This window comes from Pezoporus flaviventris, unplaced genomic scaffold (genome assembly GCF_033815535.1).
Source record: "Pezoporus flaviventris isolate CSIRO_AGI_PZ_B2104156 unplaced genomic scaffold, CSIRO_AGI_Pfla_v1 ptg000040l, whole genome shotgun sequence".
Taxonomy (NCBI): domain Eukaryota; kingdom Metazoa; phylum Chordata; class Aves; order Psittaciformes; family Psittacidae; genus Pezoporus; species Pezoporus flaviventris.
Genome location: NW_026892588.1, coordinates 873,606 through 898,085, shown reverse-complemented (window position 1 = coordinate 898,085; position 24,480 = coordinate 873,606). Strand labels below are relative to the sequence as shown.

At 42.8% G+C, this 24,480-nt stretch overlaps 1 protein-coding gene across 2 annotated transcripts in view; it reads left to right on the top strand.

Annotated features, from left to right (window-relative positions):
• Positions 1-22,731, top strand: part of PLEKHB2 (pleckstrin homology domain containing B2) — a 476,827-nt gene extending 454,096 nt beyond the window's left edge. The window contains exons 2-8 of one of the 2 annotated variants that reach the window (XM_061465416.1): positions 13,421-13,470; positions 14,071-14,223; positions 14,985-15,087; positions 16,003-16,042; positions 18,389-18,478; positions 19,613-19,727; positions 20,372-22,731. In XM_061465416.1, the coding sequence (XP_061321400.1) occupies positions 13,434-13,470; positions 14,071-14,223; positions 14,985-15,087; positions 16,003-16,042; positions 18,389-18,478; positions 19,613-19,727; positions 20,372-20,508 (675 nt within the window). In that variant the 5' untranslated portion in view covers positions 13,421-13,433 and the 3' untranslated portion in view covers positions 20,509-22,731. Of the gene's footprint in view, positions 1-13,401; positions 13,471-14,070; positions 14,224-14,984; positions 15,088-16,002; positions 16,043-18,388; positions 18,479-19,612; positions 19,728-20,371 lie in introns of those variants that run through there. The other variant, XM_061465415.1, reaches the window with a different exon arrangement.
• The last annotated feature ends 1,749 nt before the right edge of the window (positions 22,732-24,480 follow it).

Below are 24,480 nucleotides of genomic sequence, written 5' to 3'. Positions count from 1 at the left end.
TACATTTTTTCCTTATCTGTATTTCTGCTTTGACAATATAATGAGAGAAGCATGCTCTAAGGAAATGACTCATTTCCATCAAAACAAGCTTCCTGAGAACCACAAAAGAGGCAGGGAGATGACCACTCGCCCCGGAAACTTTTAGGAGAATTCTAAATGGGAATCAGTTGGCAGCATGAACTGAAAACAAGTGATTCCTAAATACGCAGTAAGACTGCAGCAAGCACAGACGCTGAAAATCAGAAGACTACACAGATGGTACCATCTGTCTGTCTTCAGGGAATCATTCTGGTGCTGCAAAAACCCTTCAGAGACAGATGCTCAGAGCCACAAAAGTGTTTGCTAACAGACACACATGCTACACCTGACAATGCTGTGTTGGATCCCCTGGGTTCACCAGATTATCTGTATACAAATGGGGCTGGCACATTCAGTGCACTAAGGCTGGACAATCAGTGAATGAAAGGTCTGATTACCATAGAATGGAAATTCCATTAAAGACATGGTTAAAATCCTGTTTCCACAGTAAATATTGCAGCTCTTTGACCTCTATCACTGTCCCCATCTCAGGGGGCAAAAACTGATGACCAGTTTCACTTGTCCCACCAAGCCTTGTGTTCAAAGGAGGGCAGCAGACCAAGAGCTGCAGGCATGTGGATGTACACTGAAACTTTATGACAAGTCTTTGATATTGCTTCTTTATCTTTTAGTAAGTTTGGTGCTTTCTGTCATATACACCAGCTTACAAGCCAATAGTTAATTTTACACCAACACACAGAGCCTAGTTTATATCAGCTGCAATTTTTACCTATTTCATTGGGAAGAAGTGGTGTTATTGTTCTATGGAAAGAAACAACATTTTCAAAACTCCTGAACTTGCTGGTTTTTCTTCTTTTGGGGGACAAACTCCTTTCCAAAAGCTGTGCTATTTGATAGCTTAATGCCCTTCGGCTTTGTCACTTTTCACAGGGTTTTTAAAATTATTCCAAATTACTGAAATTACTGATAGTAGAGACACCACACTGAAACACTTTCAGATGGCAGTGATTCCACATTCTGCTCTGACAGATACCTGTTTTACACCTATACCTAAAACTTTCCTTAGTCCTCTATACTGCCAGGCCTTGTGGCTTGCAGGGACAAGCCTCTGTTCTTGTAACACCAATCCCAAGTACCATAGTCAATTATTTAATTGTTAATTAGACATTAGCCACAAGGCTGACCACAGCCGTGAAGTTGTGAGCAAGCACAGGGAAATGGAGTTTTGCTGTGTCTGGTTTGGACAACACTGAATACATTTCACTTTCCAGTGCAAAGCCTGACCTGTCAAGTTGGTGCCTGCCTCTTATTTGTGATTACCAGTCTCATGCTGTCTGTTCTAGACATAAAACTTTATCAGATAAGTGTATTCACCCCATATCACTTTCTGCATCACTTGTTTCTTACTTCTGAGTAATACATAGGCAAGTACTATATGTTGAAACTCAATTCAATAGGGATATTTTTCATGATTCTGATGCTGCAAATTATGAAATCCTATTTTGGCTAACTCCTTCATTAAAAACAGGTCCAAACCAACATTTTAGTGATGAGGTTAGGCTACATTTAATGAAATAGCTCATGTTTCGTAGCCCTCTACCACAGGAAAATACAGTTCTCTGTTGAAACCTTCATTTACCATCTGCTATTTTGCATGTGGCTCTGTTTAGTGAATAAGCAAAGCGTGATGCTTCACTGAGCCTAGTCCATAAGACATTAAATAAATAAAACCACTGTACTGCTTATCTTGATATAAATAATGTTTTCAGCTGCGATCTCTGATACTTGAAGTTAAACTATCACATAAAATTAAGACTTCTTCAGATCTTCATGGCGCCTTGGATTGTACACTACCATTTCTGAATTTGCTAGCAGATATTTTAAAAACCTCAAGCAGAAACTCTTCCTACAGTTATTAATCTAAGAAGTGCCTAAAATACAATTGATTCTACCAAGTAAAATATGTCACGTTTTGAAGACAAGAACAGAACATTACTGCTTTTCCAGAGGCTTCATGTGAATAACTAATGTGTCAAGTCTGCGACCAGTAACAAGAAGCTTGTGTATCAACCAGTTTTATGCTTTTTTAAACCTCGTGAATATGTAATCCTGTGATTTTTTTCATTTTCCTTTCTCTTTCCCTTTTCCTTCCCCTGCTGCATTTCTGCAAGTATCCAGAAAATTCCAGATATACCCTATCTAAACAACCTCCTGGTACATGACCTTGTGGTACAAGTCTGATCAGTCCTATGGAATTTCCCCTGCACTTCCCTCCCAATCCAGCTGGCTGACCTCAGTGTCAGTTTTTTCTCTGCCAATGCAGAAGCATTCAGCAGCAAAGATTAATAAAACAAAGCCCTCAAAAGCGAGATGCTCATGACAGACGTGGCAGCTACAGCCGCACTGTTCTTGGCTCATGCTTAACCCATCTCCTGTTCCTGAAGCCACATGACAGCGGTTATCTGCACTCCCACTGCCCCTGCCCATCTGTGTGCCCCCAGAGCCATCCCCTCTCTCCAGGCTACAGCCACGGCATAAACTGCTGCAGACACCCAGAGCTGTAGGATGAAGAAAGAATGCAAACTGCCCTGATGTTACAGACACAGGGCACCTTGCTGGGCTTTGCTGAAACACCCTAAAGTGGGTATAGGTTTTAATGCGAACCCAAATACATAAACAACATAATCAGTTATCCCCTAAACAACTGTTTTCAAGCAAGTCCAAAGCAACCATGGACATGCTGCTGCTAAGTACATATTGGTAGGCTGCATATCCTCTGAGGGTTGTATTTCCACAAGTTTTCTATTTAGACAGGCAGACAGGCATTTTTAAGATATTGCTGACCCCTACCAACTGTATCTCACTGTAATAACAGCTCCTAGAGTGAGAACCCTTCTTTGCACAAGTGAGTCATGATGGGCTTTGTTACACTGGATCTATTCTTACTGTGAAACTGAGTTTTTAAAGAAATCAGTAATGTCTTTTCAGCTGCAGTAAGCACCTTCCATATGCATGCTGCTTTCATAGCAATTAAGCATGTGACAGGAATGCTGGAGGACGTAAATCAAAAGAGTATTCTCCTCAGCTGTCCCCATGCCCTTGAAAGCTCTTGTTTATTCTGTGGTAAACTGGGTGCATTCAGTGTATCACTGACATGAAAATAATTAGGCTACTGTCCCCATCTCTTCAGACTGTACCTTACTTCTTGCCAGTCCTCTCAGCTGAGGCTGGCAGAGATGATTCCAGCAGTGGTGATTTTTTCATCATGGTATGTAAAGAGTGACAGCAGGAACCAGATGCTCTCCTCTTTCCTATCTGGCAGTCTTTTGACTCAAGTATAGAATGGCAGTGCTGTTTCAACTTGGCATCATTTTTTGTCTGCATTTGATGTGAAAGCAAAGGGCTCCCAGGAGGTCAAGGAAAGTTACGGAGGTAAATGGGAAAAAATCCATTTGCAAAACCTGATGTCTGTGTTGTATTTCTGTTATGTATTAGATGTGGGGATGATGTGTTTTATTCCCATGCGTGTTCCATGAATGAAGATAAAAGAAAACCAGCAAGCTCCTAAGTAAATTGCTGGGGATGCTTTTTACTATCTCATGAGGAAAGGGCACTGCTGTAGGTATCTAATTTACTGCTCTTCCTGTCGTCATCTGCTCCTGAATTCAAAGCACAGAGGCTAGGGGTGAGAGCATTAATGACATACAGAGATTCAGTGGATAAAAACAAAAGGATAGCATGCAAGTCAATTAGCAGAATGCCTCGGCAATGACACCACCCAGCCTTCAGAGACACAAGTTTCCAGGAATGGTTATTACAATGCACAAGTGCTAGGGAATTCAGCTCAGCAAAAGGAAAGCATACTAAACTCAGACAAAGAAACAGAATGTGCTGTCATCACCTGCTTCTGTGCATTTTAAGGGTAATATTAATTCCTTCCAGCAGTTTTTAAATGTACCTATGCTTTTTATTTAGGTATGGGGGGGACAGACAACTCTGTGCTATTGTAAGGTAATGCAATATTAATGAGATAACTCTATATAGTTCTAAGCCCTTCCCTCTTCACCAAGGGAAGAGGAAAGATCTTTACGCAAGACTGGGAGAAATGACTACTCCCATGCAGTGCAACCACCTCAAGTCAGCAACAGTTGAGCGCAGTGTTCTCTTTGGGTAAAACTGAATGCATGACCCCCCCTGCTCTATGCTCCCCAAGGAAGGAGTCAACTTGGACCCCATTTTGAAAACGTTTCAAGATGAAACAAGAAGCCCTACATCCAGGGTTTTCCTACTTAGCTGTACGCCCCCCGTAGACCTAAATTAGGAGAAGGATCACTCTCACTCTAGGCTGTTTATCCAAAGAGAGGTAAAGGCACCCTTAAGGAGTGACTGAAAATAAGATGGGTAGAAGCACTCCCTCGAGAGGCCTTTCTGTTTTCTGGAGGTTACAGAGGGAATCTAAAGCACTGTCCCAGTGTCTGAAGTGTCAATGAAGTGTCTGAAGTTTGATGGGATGAATTGGTGCCATAGAGGTACTTGAAAAGTGCCTCAGATAGTTAAGAAACAAGATGATGCACCTCCTTAGATTATTTAAAAAACTGATTCCCAACTGCTTCTGTAGGTGCCTCATAAGTTGTCAGATCTGGACTTCTAGCTATACAAATGGGGACAGAATAAGGAAGCTTCCAAGAAATAATATTGCACATTATAACTTGGCTGGCTTTATTTAAGCTCAGTGGAATTATCACATTACAGTGGCTCAATGGCTGGCAATGAAAAGGGCACCATGAAGTGACTCAGAAATGAAATGTCTCCAGATTAGCAGTTATTTTCATTGACTCACAGAGTTTCAAGGCAAAAGCACATTTGGTTAATCTGAACTTCTACACACTGAGTTCACTACATGTTCACGCATGTACGCAGCATGTTTTCCTTCTCCTTTACAGAAAGCTATCTCACTTTGAATATAAAACTTTAAAGAATGACCAGTGAGCATAAGAAGTTAATTTCAAGAACTACTCACTATGCCACTGCATCAAAACCACCCGTTAAAATACTCTCTCTGCAATGCAAGACTCTCAACACCAATTTAAGGGCTTTCAGGTTCTGCCATGCCAGAATGGGTAGAATACTCCCATTTTAAATCTTGATTCGGTTAGATACAAACACCTCAGAGCTCCAGAAAAGTTAGGGGAGACACATAGATATGCTGATGTGTTTGTTGCAAATGCTGTGGAAGGAACATGAATAAATGGATGCTTGGATCTTCTATACAGAGATCCTATGTCAGCTTCAAGTCTTTGAGGTGTTGTCAAACACCAGTCAACAGGACCCAATCCTTCTGTACATGAGGGATGGGGATTTAATTTATGTATTTATTTTTAGTGCACTGTCCTAATGCTTTAATTCAACACAGATGCCATGAATATGAACAGTTCCATCAAAATCAATGCCTGAAGCAGACACCATTTATACACAGAATTAGGACTACTACTATATGTCAGACCATGTTGATGTTGAGGGAAGGTAAACTCTCTTATTACGCCTTAAACTTTGTAAGTGTCTGTTCTGAAAGAACTTTTTCTCATATGTATGTTACAGTAAGGCCTGGCTGAGTCCAAAGCCCATTGTGTAGGGTACTACACAAAACATAGCGGGAAGAATCCACATCCCACAGATCTTACATTTTTTTCTGAAGATTTGTAGCTTTTTTAGAGTAAATTGACACTTGAACAAAGAATGTTTGAAATACTGCCTTAACTCTTATGGTTTTGGCTGAAATACCTTCTTTGAAGACATGGATGTTGGCTGAATGTTAATGCAGAGTTGGAAATCAAGCAGCGTACCTTGAAATACAGACAAAGGTGGCAATAAAATCACAGTGAAACCACAATCCCTGAAAACACTCTGTTTGTCTTGCCTGAATGGTTTTGGAAAACAGTTTTCTGCTTTGGAGCCAACTTATCAACCTGTTCAAAATAAGTAAACAGCACCTTATCCAGTGAGTTTGTTTCAGAGATGTGTTGTATTACTCCTTTTTTGTACCATGTCTATTAAATGATAAGTTACTGGGAGAAGAGCTGTCTCTTTGTCTGCATACAGAGCACAGAGATGCCCAAGCCTCTGTAATTACTGTGATACAAACAACAGAACTTTCCATTTCTGCTTGTTGTTAGATCATGGGTCAAATCATGTAAAGAGCTTTTAGTATGTGCTTAGAAGCCCTTTTTTCTATAGATGGGGTTTTCAGCAATTGATCCACACTCTGTAAAAATCAGTTGCATACTGGCTCCATGCCTGGAGCTTGATTGTTCCCATCACTGTTTTCTGGTGAATGCTTTCTGTAAGGTACACAGAAATTGTTGAGTAATTATCTCTTAAGCTTTTGTATATGCAAGGAAGGTACACTATGGAGAACATTATCCTCTCTAGATTTACCAGTTACTGCACAAACAGGCATGGTCAGTAGTATTTTTTACTACATTCTAACTAAGGGCTGTCTCTTTCAGTTCTGGCCCAACACATTAACAGAGGGAAGTACTTTCAGTGCTTCAAATACAAATCTTCACAATTTTAACTTTGATGGTGTTTTACAGCAACCTGCAAACACTTACAGACCTGACACAGTGAAGAATCAAAAGGAGGTAACATCTCCCTCTGGCTCAAATCCAGTGTGTTTATTTTAGCAAAGCTGAGGTTGCCAGACCCTGTATCACTGTTGTGCAGTCACACAAGGGCTGAGGGAGAGAAGGAATGACTCTTAGTTCAGCCTAGGCATATACTTCCACCCTTTGCAGCCTTTCTAGAAGAGGGAAACCTTGGTACAGAGTGTAAGGGAACTACACTGAATGCCTGTCAGATTCAGTTAGACCGTTCCAGCTTGATAGCAATCTACAGTTTTATTTAGACAGAGTGCAAATATATGGTGGCTTGGAAATGCAAGGTATAGATCAATTTCATCACAGATAGATGGCATAGATTTCCAAAGTGACTGTGTCTAACTCTTACTGTCCCTGTGCTTTAGTCCCTTCAATGAAAATCGATTGGAACTGCTTTTGATTTCTCCCTCTTCCCTTGCAATGTCTTTAGCTATGAGTAAAAATCCTCTCCTTGGGTATGCAGCACTGTCTTTAAATGCTGATGGAATAGTACAGCCAGTGTAAAGTAAAGTTGAGAGTCAGAGCCCAGATAATTCAGAGAAAACATTCCCACTGATGCTGTCTGGCTGTCAGACCCAAACATAGTTATTAGTGGAAAACAGAAATGTGTTGTACAAGGGTTTTTTCCTCTTCAGAATGGCTGTGATGAGATAGAAACTTCTCTGCAAGCTGCAAAAGACCTAGCCCATCCCTGATAATCCTGTGCTTTTTAAAACTGCCTACAAATACAAGTGAAATCCAAAACTCTGTTCCTGCCAAAAAGGCCACATCGCTAACAGTGAAATGGCTTTCCAGTGGTGTGACCTGCAGGGATGTCTGATAAGCACGTAGTCTCTCTCCTGCCAGTTTGGTTTTAGTCAGATCTGAACGATACAGGCTGACAATGAAATCCCAGAGCCTCACCCAGAAAGTTCCTCGGCTTTTGGCTGGATGCTTTGTTTGTCTGTTGTTCTTGGTGTACTCTGCAATCTGCTGCCTGGAGACCTACTCTGGCCTTGCACCAGGAAGCTGCAGACAGCATGTTATTTGTATATAACTCTCCACACTGTTTCCTCTGGAATAAGTGTCTGAAGAGATCACTTCACTGCAGAAGCATACTGAGGTGTCTGGAGTGCTCCATAAAGCATAGGCCAGGAGGCAAATGGCAGGAAGCATGGTTTCAGTTACAGGTCAAGAAGGAGCACCCTCCACCTCCACCACAGCACTTGGGCAAGTCTCTCAGTCTTGCTGTCAGTATGCTAAAGCTAATCAGACATTGTTCTGCTTAAAGGCATGTCACATTTTCAAAAGCAACTTAGGCTTTTCTCAACTCTGAAGCCTCAGCCCACAGACTTTTCCAAGACAGAGGTGTCTAAACTCTTGAATTACTTTGAAAATACTTATCTGTTCTGTCAAACCAGTAGGCTGTTGCTCACGTCGCCTCTCGGAAAATCCAGTTCTCAAGATTAACAGCTAGGAAGACAAGTGGCAGAGCTTTTCCTGTGTGTCTGCAATCACAATATCCCTCCACACTCCATGGAACCTTGGCTTCGAGCACATGGCACAGTGCGCACTGCTCACATCTTATTAGTAGCTACATCCAGCTGGAGCAGAATGTTTGTTCAGTCTGCAAGAGAATTTAGTAGTCCAGATATGGTATACAGATACATTATGCTTTGCAATTACATGTTATGTTTTGCTATATTTATGTTTATGCTATATTTATGTTTATGCTATATTTATGTTTTGAAAATGTGAGTGGAAAAAAAAAACAACAAAGAGATTTAAAAATCTGGGCTCCTCACTTCAGCTCCTCACATGGAAGACAGTACTGTTAGGAGACCTGCCTGGACTGTAGTTTTTCAGAGGGAAGGTGGTCTTTCAACAGAAGCCTTCACTTCCGCACATCACTGGCAAACAGCCTGAAAACAATCCACATTTGTAATAGTATTCATCTAAATATTCTAGTTCTTTTGCTCAGGGTATTATGACTCAGGCCTTTAGCTCTGCAGCACAGCTAGTTAAAAACTTTCTGATTAAGGTTTCATCAGCAAATGCAGAGCCAATGTATTTCATTCAAACGTTTCAGAATTGAATGAGATGATAACCCTCATACATTGCCTGGGTTTCCAGCAGTACCTGACTTCCTGGCAGACTGAAGATCTGGTGTTTTCTGGATTTGTGCCTCTCTTGTGAACACTCAGACAAGACCTGAGTGGCACAAAACTTCCATGACAATGGCCCTGGCTCTGGGTTCACAGCCTTAACCGAGTTTCCAAGGTCAACATGGTAGAGGAAATGGTCCCAAAAAGCTACTAAACAAAACTCTTGATGTTTTGAGCCCATGGAGGTCATTCACTCATTAAAGAGCATGACAGTTTCTCAATGAATTTTAAAATGCTTTTAAATCTAATTGAAAACTAAAGTTTTTTATGAACCCTGAACAGTGCCAACACTCTGAACACACACAAAAAAGGACAGGATCCACTGAAGACCCCAAATCCTCACAAGGAGTATTTTCTTGTTCCAGAAGAAAACTGCTCCCTCCCCCATCTAAACATTGTCTTGCCTTTTATTTCTATCCCAATACCTACAAGTTTCTGAAAATACCTTTTTTTTCAGCAATGAAAGGTGAACAGTTTTATCCTCAGAGAGAGGACTCCTACATAATCAGAATTTGATCTGCACAAATCTCATTTACTGGTTGTTTCTGAAACCTGCAGTTCTATTCACAGATAGAGGATCTCTTGGTATTTCTGTTCTGCCTTCACCACTTTTATAGTACTTCAAAGATATATCAAAGCGTGGACTACACTACAGCCATTAACAGCACTATAGGAAGAAAAAAGCGCAAGTGCCTTAGCGTGATGGGGCTGCCACTATCCTGGCTGAAAAACACAACTTGAATTGTGAAGGTGATTAACTAGTGACGGAGTGCATTCTCCATCAGATAGACTTTTCAGTGTGTGGGCAGCACTGACCCAAGGAGAGCTTACTGCTGTCATGAAGGAATCACTAAGGTGCAGTTCGTCTGTTATATAGAAGAGCTTACAGACTACCTGCCTTTTAACACCCTTGAATACTTGTGTGACTGCTTGAACAAAGTGACCCTGCCATTCTCTGATGCAGTCCCATGACATGACATCAACAAACATCCCTTTCATACTCATAAACAAGATGGAAAGGAAAAAGTCCAAGTATCCTAGCACGATGGGGGTGCCGCTGTCCCGCCTGCTGGCCTGTGCAGAAGGACATGCCTCTGAAATACTGAGACACGGCGCGCCGTACGGGGGGCAGACGCAGCCGGTGGCGGGGTCACCGTCCGCACCGCCCTGTCCCCATGGGGGGACCCGAACACGGAGGGACACGTTCCTCCCGCGGTGCCGCGGCACCCGGAACCCGTGGCGACGCACCGCGGCGGTTTGACGTCAGGCCGGGCTGGCGCTGCCCGCTGGCGCATCGGTCGGGCGGCGGGCGCGGGGCCGGCAGTGGCAGAAGCAGCGGCAGGTGGGGGCGGCGGCCTGGCACCGCGCGGGCTCGGCGGCGGGGTACGGTGGGTCACACCGGGCTGAGCGGAGGCCCGGCCTGGCCTGGCCTGGCCTGACGCGGAGGTCAGCGGGGCCGCGGAGCAGGCCGGGCCGTCGCGGTCGGCGGGCCCGCAGCAGCCGGGGCGGGAGGGGGCTCCCCGGGAGCGCTGTCGGGCTGTCCGCTGTCGGCCGGGCTGCCGGGAGCGAGGAGCGGGGAACGGAGGTTTCGGGCAGGGCTCGGCGGCCTCTCGCGGGGAGCCGGCCGCGCCCAGCCCGGGGCCTGGCGGCGGGTGACGGGCAGGGAGAGTCCGAGCGCCCGGGAGGAAGGCCAGGGCAGTGACGCTGCCGTTTGCCGGGGCCAGGCAGAGCCGGCGGGTCCGGGGGGCAGGGAGCGGGTCCGGGACCTGCACGGCGCCCGGGGATTCCGGTGGAGCTGTCCCCGGCGGGACGAGGAAGAGGAGGGACGGTGCTTCTCCAAACCGGCCGTTCCGAACACCGACTCGCTCACGCGTGGACAAGTTCTGCACTGAGAGCCACATCTCTCGGTAGAACTAGTCATTGGCTAGTTAAGACAGCGTCATGGAAAAAAGGCCTGCACAGAGCTAGCTGCAGAGTCAGAAAGTTCCAAAAATAGAAAACTTGTGTTGTTTTTAAGGGGGAGAAAGGGCAAATAGGGTTACATCTGAACACTCCTCCGAGCCCAAAATCTCGGGAATGAAGTAACAGTGAGGTGTCAGCAGGCACAGCTGGTCGCCTGGAACTCGGCTCCGTGGTTAAACATCTTCCACCTGCCTGGACCATGGAGTTGGGTCCATTGCTAGTTTGACTGCATTAATCAAAATGGCTGTGGTAATTGCAAGCTGCAGGTAGAAACACTTGATTTGTTTTGAGGTTTGCTCTTACTAGCAGCCAGCCGCGTTTGAGAACAAGAAGTGAACTAGAATAGATTGTTGGATATTCCCCTTATTCTATGTGACAAAGGAAAACTGCTGTTCCCGGAAGCAGGAAGGAATAGCCCTACCTACTTTGCTGCGTTTACTCTTAACCTGTGTTCAGTTTAGGGTGCTACCTCTTTTAGGTTTCAGTCATCAAGGTACTTCTATTGAGGTTGGTGATAAACTGACTTATCTTTGTTTAAATCCCATTTCCCATGTTGGTTGCACTGAGCTAGTTTAACAAATACTACTCAGTTGCAACTGATCTTTCCAAGTATCTCCTATCTCTGCAAATATTCTTTTAAACATAATGTGGGTTGACAACAGGGCTTCAAGTGAGTCTTGTGCTTAAAAAGGACCAAAGAAGAGTATCTAATTGTCTTTGCACCTCCTACTGCAGTGCTGACAGATTGTTCTGTGTGATTCCTTGCTCTCTATGCAGAGCTGAAGTTTGGGATACTAAACTCTGTGTCGGGAAGATGTTGTTGCATCTGGGATTACATGCGAGGTGCTGTACAGCAGTTTAAGCCTCTTGCTGTTGTGGCCCTAGATAGCTGCGAGCCATTCTGTAATGGGAGACTGAGTTACTCTGTAATCACAGGCAAAACTTGTCAAGAGTAATGTTTTCTTCTTCTTTCCTCCTCTTTATGTGTTTAAGTTAAATGTAACGATGCTGTGGTATAAGAGTAGGTTAAAGGCAGCAGCAAGCATTCAATGGCCTAATCTAGCACCTGCAACAGAACTGAAGTTCATGCAAGTTCTTTGTTGGCTCTTAGACTATTGAAAGGCTTCTGGAAATATACAGTGATTTCACCTTAGTGGGCAAACTAGAAGACATAGAAACACTATTGGAGAGACCCATTCCTGTGAAAATGAGGAGCAAGAAGACTATTTCCTTGTAAAGGATTATCTAGGGGGAGAAGAACATATACTGGGGTGGTGGGAGGGTGAGGCTCAGCCCCTTTGTAGTGCTTTGTTACTTTGGAAGAATAAACCAGCCTCTATTTCTGAAGCTGTCTCTCTGTAGGAAGGTGACAACAGCGTGCTTAGACCTCAGAGCAGGACTGCGTGACAGGATTAAAGCAGAGTAGGAGTTTGACACTCCCTTTCAGCGGGCTGTCAGCTAAATGTTTGTTTTCCCAGCAAGCTGGTACAAAAGCCAAGAGTAAGAGGTTTATCTTGGAGTTTAAACTTCAACTGCAGGTGGTTCTCATGGTCATACCCAACCCTGTTCTACGTGTGGCATTCCTTCAATATGAAATCCTACTGCTACAGTCTTGTGTGTTATGGTATTTGCCCAGTACTGTGAAGAACACACAGCTAAAAGTAATATCCAATAGATAGTTTATATACATCTATCAGAAAACAAATGGATGTTGCTAACTTTATATTTTACTAGAAGACAACAAAACCCTTCTCCGTCCCCTCCCCAGCTTTAGAGACATTCCTTGTCTGGGATAAGTTCCTCTGTTTATCAAATCTACTATGCCACCTGCCCCCCCCCCCCTTATGATGCTACAAGAATTATCTGAATTATCTGGCTCTCATATTGGCTTACAAGCCCCACAAATAATACCTAAAAAAGGCAGCCTTCTCAAGGGGGACTTATAATGCTTCTTGCTTTTCTTGTTCAGTTACGTGCAGATAGTTGTGGTTTTATTAATCTATTTTAGAACAACAGTCTCTACATCATTATGCTATAAAATCATCCCATTCATCTTGGAGGAAGCTAGTGATGATTTGGAAGAAATACAGGTCATAAACCTGACTGTCCTTCCTGTTTAAGATATACTATTTCAGCTTTTGTTTTGGCTGGACTTTGAGCCTATGAATTAAAAATAAAACTGAAGAGGAAGTACAGAAAAAGGGAGGTAGGGAAGAAATGAGGGTGCTTAGTAACTTGAGACTGCAGAATACAGGAAGCACATGTATGTCAAGAGAACAGTTTTGCAAGGAACTGGTGGCAAGTCAGCAAGAAGTCACTGCAGCCGTTTTCCCATGCTTCAAGAGTGATAGCTGTAAGCTTGTGCCTTTTCCAGTTAAACTTAAAAATGGTCTCTGATAGTTATGTTGGATTGCTACAATTACATTTGTTAAGACCTACCATACTAGTTGTGCCTTACTGAGTATCTTCAGCTGAGATCTGCTGTGTCTGTCTGAAATACTAGCTGGCTACACACAGCTGTAATATATGATACTATACGCTGAAGTGCCTCTTTCTAATGTATGATTGTGAAATACTGACAACTGCTTTTCTCCCCCTCATCTTCTTCTTCTGTCCACTAGATTCAGCAACAATGGCATTTGTGAAGAGTGGATGGCTGCTCCGGCAAAGTAAGTCATGGTGGGCCATTTATCTCCTTTTCTCCCCAGTGTGTCTAACATCACAGCAACTTAGTAATTCCCAGGTCTTTCTTAAATAAAGTGTCTAGCTCTATGGGTTGTTTTTTGTTCTCTTTTTTTGTTGGTTTGTTTTTTTGACCTTTAGGACACTTCATAAAAAGACCTGTCATGACAGCATTTCCATGTGACCTTTGAGGTATACCACTGGGATGCAGGATATACCATATCTGAGGTGTCTGACTGGCATTCAGCTTCAGATGCTGCTCTGTAATTAGTGCTATACAAGTGGAGACTTGGAAACTTCACCTGACACCTTAATGTCTTCAATTAGTCATGCCCTCTCCTTGTTCTTGCAGCAAGTCAGAACTAAAGCACCAGGTTATGCACTTAAACTCAGTTGTGACTCTGAATACTAGGTAAAATATGGAACCCAATTCTGTAGCGTTCTGAAGCGGGGATGTTTTAGTACAGGATTTTGCTTGGCACCTCAGAGTATCTGGGGCAGCTGTGAAGGATCTATTGCTTTTGTTAGCTCTAGGACACAAATACTTCCCAATACGTGCTCTCAGAAGTGACTGTCTGATTTTTAAGGTACTATTTTGCGGCGCTGGAAGAAGAACTGGTTTGACCTGTGGTCTGATGGCCGCTTAATATTCTATGATGATCAAAATCGCCATGATATAGAAGATAAAATCCACATGCGAATCCACTGCATCAACCTCAGAGTGGGGAATGAATGTCGAGGTAATAATGAACCCCTCAGGATTTGTGTATTTAGAGATTCTTCACAACCCCAGTGCCTTCCCAGCATACCATTTACGACACTACTGCAGAAGTAAACTTCTCCAACAAGTGTGCAACTTTCTTGTTGTTAAAGAAACCCAGCAAACACCCATTCCACTCACCTCCCGAAAAAGAAACAACCCAACCAACTATTAAATTCCCTTACAGACACCCAGGGCATGGTAGCATCACATGACAGATAAGGTTAGAGTTTGATACTTCCTTTTAAAACTCAGTGAGGACAGGGTACTATGTATGCAGGTGGCAGGCATGCACATGAGAATGGGATATTCACAGTAGACTTGTGTGTCTGATTATAACGTTACTGGAGTAATTACAGTGCTGTCTGGAGTGAGAGCCAGGACAAGAAATGGAAACCTCAGCAGATTTTCTTCAAGTATTACTAATTTCACTTCTAGCATTTGCTGGTACTCGATACTGACACAAGTGTTGGTGAGTACTTATTGCTAAGTATGAATTAGTTCTGCCATAAGACACTTAAATTTCTTAGCAATGATGTTCACAGCTACTTACTTTCAGGACTGTCTAAAGAGTAAGAACAGGTTATTTCCTTCTGTAATTTGCTCTGATGCCACGGAAGGCAGCTACAACTGGCCCTAGTTTATTTTGTCCAGCCTTTTGCATAAACTGTCTCCCTTGTAAATGTGATCATGAAATTCTGGTTATCGATATTTCATAACTCATCTCTTTTTCTGTCCCAGATTTCCAGCCTCCAGAGGGGAAGCAGAAAGATTGTTTACTGCAGATTGTTTGCCGTGATGGGAAGACAGTCAATCTCTGTGCAGAGAGTGCAGATGACTGCCTGTAAGTCTGCCAGAGAATACTGGTTTTGCTGCCTCTCCTCGTTTATCTTTTTCTCTCTCTTCCTAATAATTGTTGTGCCTTCAGATTTTCAGAGATGCATTTTAAGAAAGTTTTCAAGCAAATAAAAGCAGTCTTTCAGTGACAAAAACACAGCTGTCTTAGAAGTTATCTAACTCATGCAAATTAACTGCAAGTTAACTCACTGAAAACACTGAAGGCTGAGGAGTAAAAGAATCTTATTAATACGGTTAATGCAAGACTTGCTGAACAGATTGTGGTTTTTTTTTTCACTTTTCCCATTCTTCAAGCAGTGCATGACCCTGCATAGCTCAAGGACATCCCAGTCAGTAGTGAAAGGAAGAATACTCCATTATTGTGAACTTTCAGCTGAGCTTGGCTTTATATAGGTTGATAACTTCTATCGTTAGTGTTTGCCAAGTATGCGTGGTGCTTCAAGCATGCTCCCAGCCATATGGCATAGGAGTGTCTGTGTGAAGTGTATGTACCTTCGTTCAAACTGTAATAGCATCAAGACCCACACTCTCTAGTCAGCACAGATGCAACTTCAGGCAGGAGAAACAACATCCCTGGTTCTCATCCTATTACTTTATCCTGAGCATAGCTGCACATCACCTACCTGTTGTGCTTGCAGTGAAGACCTTCAAAACTGCATCTCTTCCTTCTCATGTTCCTCCTCATGCCTTCTCAGCTCTGCAAAGAAAGTCATTCTGTGTCAGTCTTGATGTAACATCTTTCTGCATTCATTTTAGTATTACTGGGCTTTGACGTGTGCAATGGCTTAAACTGTGTTCCTGCAGTACCTCTAGTTCCTAACCCTTTTTTTCAATAGTCCTAAAAATTAAGTAGTATTAATTTTTATCAGTGTTCCACTAAACAATGGGCTTATTTTTTCAGGGCATGGAAAATTGCTCTCCAGGATGCCAGGACAAACCCAGTAAGTGCACTGGCTAGACTTTATACAGACAGAGAAGCAACACATCGGTGTTACATGTGGTTCAGCAGTTTACTTCTAAAATCATGTTTCATCCCTCTCTGCTACAGAAAAACAGGGTCATGAGCAGATGGCTTGTGGGTAGGGAGAATGATCTGGGTCACTAGTACATGTTATCCTTGCAGCCAAGCCTAGGCACATACATGCTGGGTGGAAGTCAATGACTTCAGAGAATGATCTGTGTGTGGAAGTGAATGTTTGGGAAGCTGGCCTGTAAGGGTAGTAGCGCAGAAGCTGTGGGCAAGAAGTAAATCTGCAACCACTAAAAATTCACTTTCCACTCTTAGCATTTGCTGCCTACATGTACAGTGCTAAAGGAAGCTTACTGCAAAGAAGCTGTTTGTTAAATGTAGATCCATTACATTGTGGGATGCTTCTTGATGGAGAGTAGGGGAGCATGAGGTGCTTGGAGGGGAGCGCAGGCACACTGAGGAGTATATTACCTTTGCACTGGCATACTAACTGCGGAGAGTGAAGAGGTCAGTTATCATAAAATTCTCCCTGTGAGTCCTGGAGTTCTCTAGAGAACTCTGTCTTTGGGGAACCATATCCATCCATTTGTGGGTATTGTTTTTTTCCTCCAGACTGCCTTCTCAAGTAGTCTTCAGCACTAGCTTTCCCTATATGGCTAGACTAAACCAACCTAAGATATTCCTGTTTCATGGGGAAATGCTGGCTTTTAAAGAAGTTTGTATCAGCTTTTGATGGGTCACATTCACATTGGCACTGTACTGAGGCATCTGTCTTATACTAAGATCTGTAGATACACAAAACAAATGCTTGTCATAGTTTTGACTGCCCTGGACAGAAGTGCCTCTGACCGCAGCTGTGCCATGCTGCTTCATGGTGTTAAATGAGAAGTGAAGGAATTGTCTTCATGCAGGGAACACAACACTCGTCATCTGTCTGCTATAGCTTTGGGGGTTGTATCTTGCTTATGTGGGAGATGGTGACTCCTGGTTTTAGGAGATAGGAACTGCTGGTTTTCATGTCTTTTGACACTTGGCTGCCAGCCCTGATAGGATGGCATTCAAAACTTGCCGGTGCATCACCTTTGTCAGCTAAGGCAGATGCTTGCTGTTGAAAGTAGAGCAGGTAGCTCTCTGCACAAGTGGTATCATAAACTGGCACTTTCCAAAGCAATTACAGATTTCCAACAAGGACTTGAAGTAATCAGGTAACTGGGTTTGAGTCCATCTGTAGGTATCTGACACAGCTTTCAAAAATACCGAGTGTCCAGCGGTGCCTTTACTGGGATACGAGGGTGAGCACCCCAGCTTTGAGAACTATGTCATTTATAGATGTTTGCAGACTGGTGTCACATGCCTGTACAGAGTTCCCTGTAGCAGAACAGAATACAGATGTACTGCTGGACACTTTCTCAGGTCGTGGAAATACCTGCCTCTTCAAATAGTGATTTCAAGCGTGTTTCAAGCAATCCTTAGAATCTCCAGTGTAAGATTGACCTGGGATATAGACATACTATGCCTTCAAAATTCTTTCTAAAGTCCAGGTGCAAGAGACAATAGGAAAATTCACTCGTATATGAAAAAAAGAGACCTGTGTTTTTTTCTTGGAATAGGGCACTAAGAGTATCACTGTGTATTTCTGATAACTATGTGCAAGAATACAAGGTTACTGTAACCAACCTTAACTCTCTTTGAGAGTAAGTTATCACCTTTGCCTGATAGCTTCCTTCAAAAAGGACCAGAATTATAGGTGGCATTTGCAATGTAGTTCCCTAAAACCAGTCAAGTCCCCCAGTTCTTACAGTTAAACCTCTCTTACTGTATTTTTTTTTAGCCTTCTCACAGCCAGGACGACAGGTGGCCAAGAACTGTGACTGTGTTCTGCTATAATGATCAGGGGCCACTTCTGGCTACTGCATTTGTGTTCTTATCTGCTCTTGCAGAACTTGATGATACCACTCTAGAGCACTGGGAAGCAGCTAGCTTACTTGTGAAAACTTGTTTATCTGAAAACAGAGGATGAACAAGAGGGTAATTTCTGAAACTGAGGCTATGAAATGATGGAAGGAGTTGGTGTGCTTGTATGTACATGTGTGCACACAGAGGTAAGAGATTTTATGACTCCTTCCTGCGATTGATGTGGCATTTGTATTCTCCCAGGTCTGCTCTCCAAATAAGTTTCTTTTTGAAGTGCTTTATAAGATATTCATAGTACGTCTGAAGGTTACTCCTTTGGGGTCATTCAGTTTTAATCCTTGCGCTGCTCTAACTGGGTGTCTGTAGAAAAAGGTGATAACTGCTACCTTTCCATGGTGTTTAGGGCTACATGGGATCTGATGTGATGTATGATGAGACAGCCATTTCCTCAGCCCCTCCTCCCTACACAGCTTATGCCACACCATCACCTGAGGTAAGAGTTTCAGTCAGGAAGCATTAAGCATTTAGTCCTTCAAGCACTCAAACTGTACTCCTGGATATAACTGTGAGTTCCACAGTTGCATCCAGCTTTGAGGTTTGTACAAAAGGAGAGAGAGTGAGGCACTAACAATCTATTGTCACTCCTGTTTGAGATGGATTTCCCTTGAACGGGATGAGGCAGATTTGATTGGGAGGTATATAAAGGATGGCTGCTCGGAGAACTTGGAAGATATAGCTTCCTAGAGACAGGGCATAAGTTATTTAGCTGATCTTGAAAGATACTGGCTGTGCAGCTTTTAACATAAGGAGGTGGGACTACGCTTTCACATTGTGTAAGAACTGGAAGGATACAAAATGAGGAGTTTCAAAAATAGATTTAATGACTGGAGCTGTCACATTTAATACATAAGGATTCTGTTGTATCCAAGATGTCACAGCAACACAAAAACTAGCTCCTGGATGCACCGTTCTTTTGCAGTGGAGAAGGAGCAGCACTGGGGCTGAACCTATATACATTGTGCATTTCTGGATATTCTGACTGATGTGCAGTGAAACACAAAGGGATAGTTGGGGTAACATTACTTGTTGCATTACAGTTGTACTGCTCCAGCCCCTCGCTGTTAGAAACAGCTGTTAAGAACTTGATGTGGTGCTGGGAGCTGTATCAGGGCTAGTAGTGGGCCTCCTCTTTTGGAGGACAAAATTGCTTCCAAAATATACAGCTACAGAGTATTTGTCCCAGATCTGACATTCACTTGCATTGTGAAAGGGACAGGTTGGTTGGAGTTTCTTGGGATCCTGCCTACCTCACAGCCCTCCAGAGAGCTCTTACTGGCATGAGGGCAGAGAGGAGAAGCTGGTAAGGCTGCTGTGGCTCTGCCTGATGATCCAGAACCTGCCTCTGCCATTCAGCATCCAGGAAGGGAAGAGAGTGAGTGCTGCTAAGGAGCACTTATTTTTTCAAGCAGCTGTTCTGAATCCTTTCCAGGGAGTAGATAGATTATATCAGTATACACTGGGTATTTTATTTGAAGCTTGACTGCATTAAAAGTGAGAATTGAACAAAGTGTGTAATTGGGTACAAAGCAAAGAATATTGTTGTAATGGACATTTTTAATTTCACCAGGTTTATGGCTATGGCTATGATCAGTACAGTGGTGCGTATGCACCTCCTGGTCCTCAAGTCTTCTATGCCTCCAATGGACAAGCTTATGCTGTTCCCTACCAGTATCCATACCAAGGTAATCAATATCAACCATACCTTTTACCTTTCTGAGCTATTTGAGTTAATATTTCTGTCTTGAATTCTGTTAATCACCATCCTTTACCACCCACCACTCCTGCACAACAGTGATGTAAAGAAAACTGACATGTAGCTAGAACCAACACCCCTTACCCTTTCACAGCAAAGCAAGTGCAGTGAAATTTGTATTAAGCGATTTAACTTAGTACAAGTGATTTAACGTCCCAGTGTGATCCCAGCGTAAGTTACCATCCCATTGTGATCCCAACTTAAGTTACTTCGTAAACTCTTAGAAGCACACAGAACTCTCAACTACAGTACGCAGCATGTTTTCTAAGATAAAAGAGCCAGAACAAGATTGATTCATTACTCCATATTGGGCATTGATGGAGATTTTCATTCATTTGTCCTCTTACACCTAGCTTAATTATTTCAAAACTAATGTTCAGCTATGGCCTCAGAATTTAAGCGCAAGTTTCAAAGGTAAATCCACTTCCAAAGCATGGTTGTAACTGGTTCCTTCCCCACATGCTGGCATCATCAGTGGAAGGAAGAAGGTGAAATAGCGGGCCTGTTTTGAAATTACAGCACATGGTATTAAGATAGACTTTGCCCTCTTCCTAACAATCTCCTATCACCTAGGACCTTATGGGCAGCCCCCTGCAAACCATGTCATCATTCGAGAGCGTTACCGTGACACCGATGGAGATCTTGCACTGGGCATGCTTGCTGGAGCAGCAACTGGAATGGCTCTGGGATCATTATTCTGGGTCTTCTAGATTACCTGTTCCTTATCTTTGTAGTTCCAGAACCCTTTATTGTGTGCAATAATATATTGGCAGTGTTGTTTACTGTTAAACTTTAAGAAATGCAATAGTTATTTTTCAGTAGTGACATCTTAATAACTGATTCTTAACTGTCTTGAGAGTTTAAAGGCACCATTTAGTTAAGTGGTTGGAGTTGGCATGTGCTGCTCTTGAATTCTGTTTATGATGGAGTTACAAGGATTTGTACTGATAAGAATCAATATGAGCACCAATGTAACATGGTAGCAGTCACTAGCTTTATGAACAGACTGTTACTGTAAGCACGGCAGAAAAAACGTGATGGGGGGGAGGGAGGAATCTAAAATCTGGTCCAAATAGGAGGTTTAAAGGAACCCCGTATTAGTGTATATGTACTACTGGCTCTAAACATTCCCTGGACAAACACACAGCTCAGCAGAAACTCCTTGGCATTAGGTACCCTACCATGCTTGAGAGGATTTTTGTTATCAAACTTGCCTGCGGATGGTAATATATTTTCTTAGCTGGAGTCGTGTATTTGTGTCTCACCTTATCCAGGTGAGGCTGTTTTTGAGAACGTGTAAGCTAATCACTAAGAAGCGGCAGCACTCCTCAGTTCTTTTATTCTCCCAAAAATGTGAATGCCCAGTAGCAATGAAGACCAGTGTTTGTTCTTTCATCTCCCTCTTTATCCTGAATCACTCTTCTCTGGTCAGATGGAAGTAATGGATCTCTGGTTTTGAAAGTGGTCTTCCTTGTCTGTAGAACAGTCACCTCAGACACTGTACCAACTGCACTGCTAAGAAAGAGATCACTGTCCAGTGTACTGCTATTGTTCTGCAGTCTGCAGGAGAACTATCTTGAACAACCCTTGCCCTCTTGGGCCTATCAGAACCCCTTTGCAGGCAGTAATAGTCAGGAGGGGAGAGTCAAACAGCACAAGCAGACCTTGCACACAGGCACTTTGATATCAGCTGCCTTGCCGAGGCTAGAATACGTCTGCATCTTAGCCTCCAAGGTTTACCAAACCAGGTTCATTATCTGCAGCTAGTTTTGAGCACAGCTGACCCTGGGTTTGTTCTATGCACACTCTCCCCTCACATTCAGCAGGTCTTGTCTTCCCCTCCGTAACTTGTTAAGGAAAACACTCCAAGGAACCTGGCTGGCTTTGCTTGTTTGACTGGTTCCTTACACAATGTGCTCCTGCAAGCTGCTGTGCTATGGAGTGTAACCTGGAGTGCAACTGTTATGTATGCTATGTGGCCTATTACCTGATCCTATTATAATCCATGCTGAGCTGCGCTTGGCAGGGAAAAGAAAACTCTGAAGAAATGCATGTGCTTTCTTATTCAGGTAAAAGAGGCAGGGTGCCTAAATGAGCCGTTTATAGTAAGAGGACTTATTTTTATACTTCCACTTTCAGCTTCTTGTATTAATACTTGTTTAATATGTTAAGTCTTTCTTACGCTTTCAGAAGTTGGTTAATTTCCTTAAGGTTCATGGAGTTTCAGGTATGTCAGGAAAGCTGAAAATAGATAAGAACTTTCACCCATATAAATTTAGATCAAGCCCCAAGCTTTTCCATTTCATCCAAAAGCTGTCTTGGGTCTATCCTACTATTAAAGCAATAGAGGTCTTCAACAAGAGTTTGGGTAGCAGCCAGGGGAAGCACTAAGCTTTCATGACTCTTAGGACAAACTCAACAAACTGAAATCATCGGAAGTAAACAGACAGATGTAATCTTGGCTGCATTACTAAGAGTGAGCCTAAACCAAGGAATGTAAATGTCTTACAAGAAACTGGCTCAGAGCTGTACACTAATACGCATGCATGTCCTTTCCCTGATTAATACAAGCTGCATATGTTCTGCCAGTGGTATGTACTGAAAGCACTTGGAGGTTCAAAAGAGGACCAAAGTGAAAGTTTCCTATTGCTAGTCCAAACCACAAGAAATTGGAGTACACTACTGAAGTTTTCTGAGAGGTCTGGTACCCTGGAGGTCAGAAAGAGACTGTGACTGTCTGGAACTTAAGTGAACAAACATTTCAACCCTTTTTAAACCTTGAGATAACCCTGAAGCTGATTACAGGTCTATACTGCTGTTTAGTTTGCGCTTTGCAATGTAACTAGTTCTGCAGAATGCCTTCATGTCCTCTTGTTCCTCTGTGATATTTAGCTTGTAAGGGGAGGGAGAGAGAATAAAACAATTGAACAACATTGTGATTTCTTTTGAGTTTCATAGTAATTGTGAAAGAATAGATCAAAGTGAATCAGCTGGTCATTTATTTTAAGCTCAGAGTTTTATTGTGTGCATTTATAGGGTTTGGTTTTGTTTTTTTGTTTCTTGAACAGCTGTTGATCACAGCAGGGGAACATTGAGTCTCTTGCTCTCTCATGAGCTAACTGCATGTAGATCCTTAGTTTCTTCCAGTGAAATATATAAGACTCTATTGATTGCAAAACATTCCTGTGTTGAATTCAAAGCAAGAATTGATCTTTTTAAAAATTCAAATTGAAGTAAATCTCCATTAAAAATATAACCTTACCTCTTCTCCAGGGGAAAAAGGTAACAAATTGAAGCTGAAGGTTCTAGTTCCATCTTAGTAACAATAGGTTGCTTTTCTACAGAAATTATGAGCTACTGTTCTATCTTGCTAGTACCGACATTTAGAAGCTAGAAAGCAAGTATACAAAACTCTGTTAGAGCATATAATCAAGAGAGCAGTCTTACTGTGCCTGTAGCCTTTCTGATCTCACTTTAGAAATAGAAGTGGAAATGTCTTGATGCACAAAGCAGCAGCACGAGGATGGCCACTTGAATTCACTGGTTGTTAAAACTCATGGACTTGCTTCCTGAAACACGGCCATACTTTCTGTTGCTCAGGAACAGATTGGAGGTTTGGACATATGTAGAATAATGTCTGGCTAGATACGTAGTCATTACTCAGTAGCCTTTCTCTGCCTAGTCCAGAACTTTATGTATCTGCAGTTTGTATAGATGCTGGTGTGAGCTGAAGGAGCAGGGCCACAGTGGATTCTGGGGCTTGGAGGGATGGCTGTGCCAGCTTCTGCAGATGATACCGTTGTGATAGGAAGAGGCAGTGCTGCAAGATCGTTTTCAAAGAAGATTAAATGATAGTCCTAAACAGGTCTTTGTTTCTGAATGGTGCTATTCATGATGCTGTGATTCCAGTAAATACCTGCATAGCACACAAGCACATGTTTTCCTGCCTGGGGCCCAATACTTGACCTTCCTAAAGCTACGGGAGGTCTGCAGCCACTACAGTGCCACTGTTCCTTGCAGTGTACACTGTCAGTTAAAGATGACTAATACTGGTGTACAGCAGTTACAGTCTATTCAGAATTACACAGCTAATGAGTCTGTGTTCACTGTGACTGCATACTTTTGGATTCTCACTTATGGGCAGAGCCAGGCTTCCAGAGAGTGGAATACAAATGCTCAGCCTTCTAATAAATCCAACCACGTTAAAGAGGTGAACCAGCTCCCCTCCCAAATTCTTAGTTACATGTAAAAACATGTCTGTTGGCTATTTTTGCTTGAACATGGGGAGCTAGGGAGCCAGCTTTTTCTGGTGAGTGGATAAAGGCTTAGACACTAGAGAGGAGGTGGTGGGAAGTATTTATGTACAGAGCAACTGCACTGACTTTTGGACAAGACACATCTTTTCTAATGCTGAAGCACATTCTGAGCTGCGTCTAGATGGAACTGCCCTAAATATCACACAACACTGGCTTCATTTTTTTTTTTGTTCATCAGTGGAGATTCAACAGGTGATGGAACAATCTAAGTTGAGTAACAGAGAAGATTCACATCCATCTTCCTCAGATGCGTTTGTGGCTTTTCCTCATGTTATGACTAAGATCTGTGTAAGTCATGGAGAATAGCATACAGCAAATGTTGTCCCTGCCCCAATCCTTTTAAGTTCTTGTGCACTCTTATCTTAA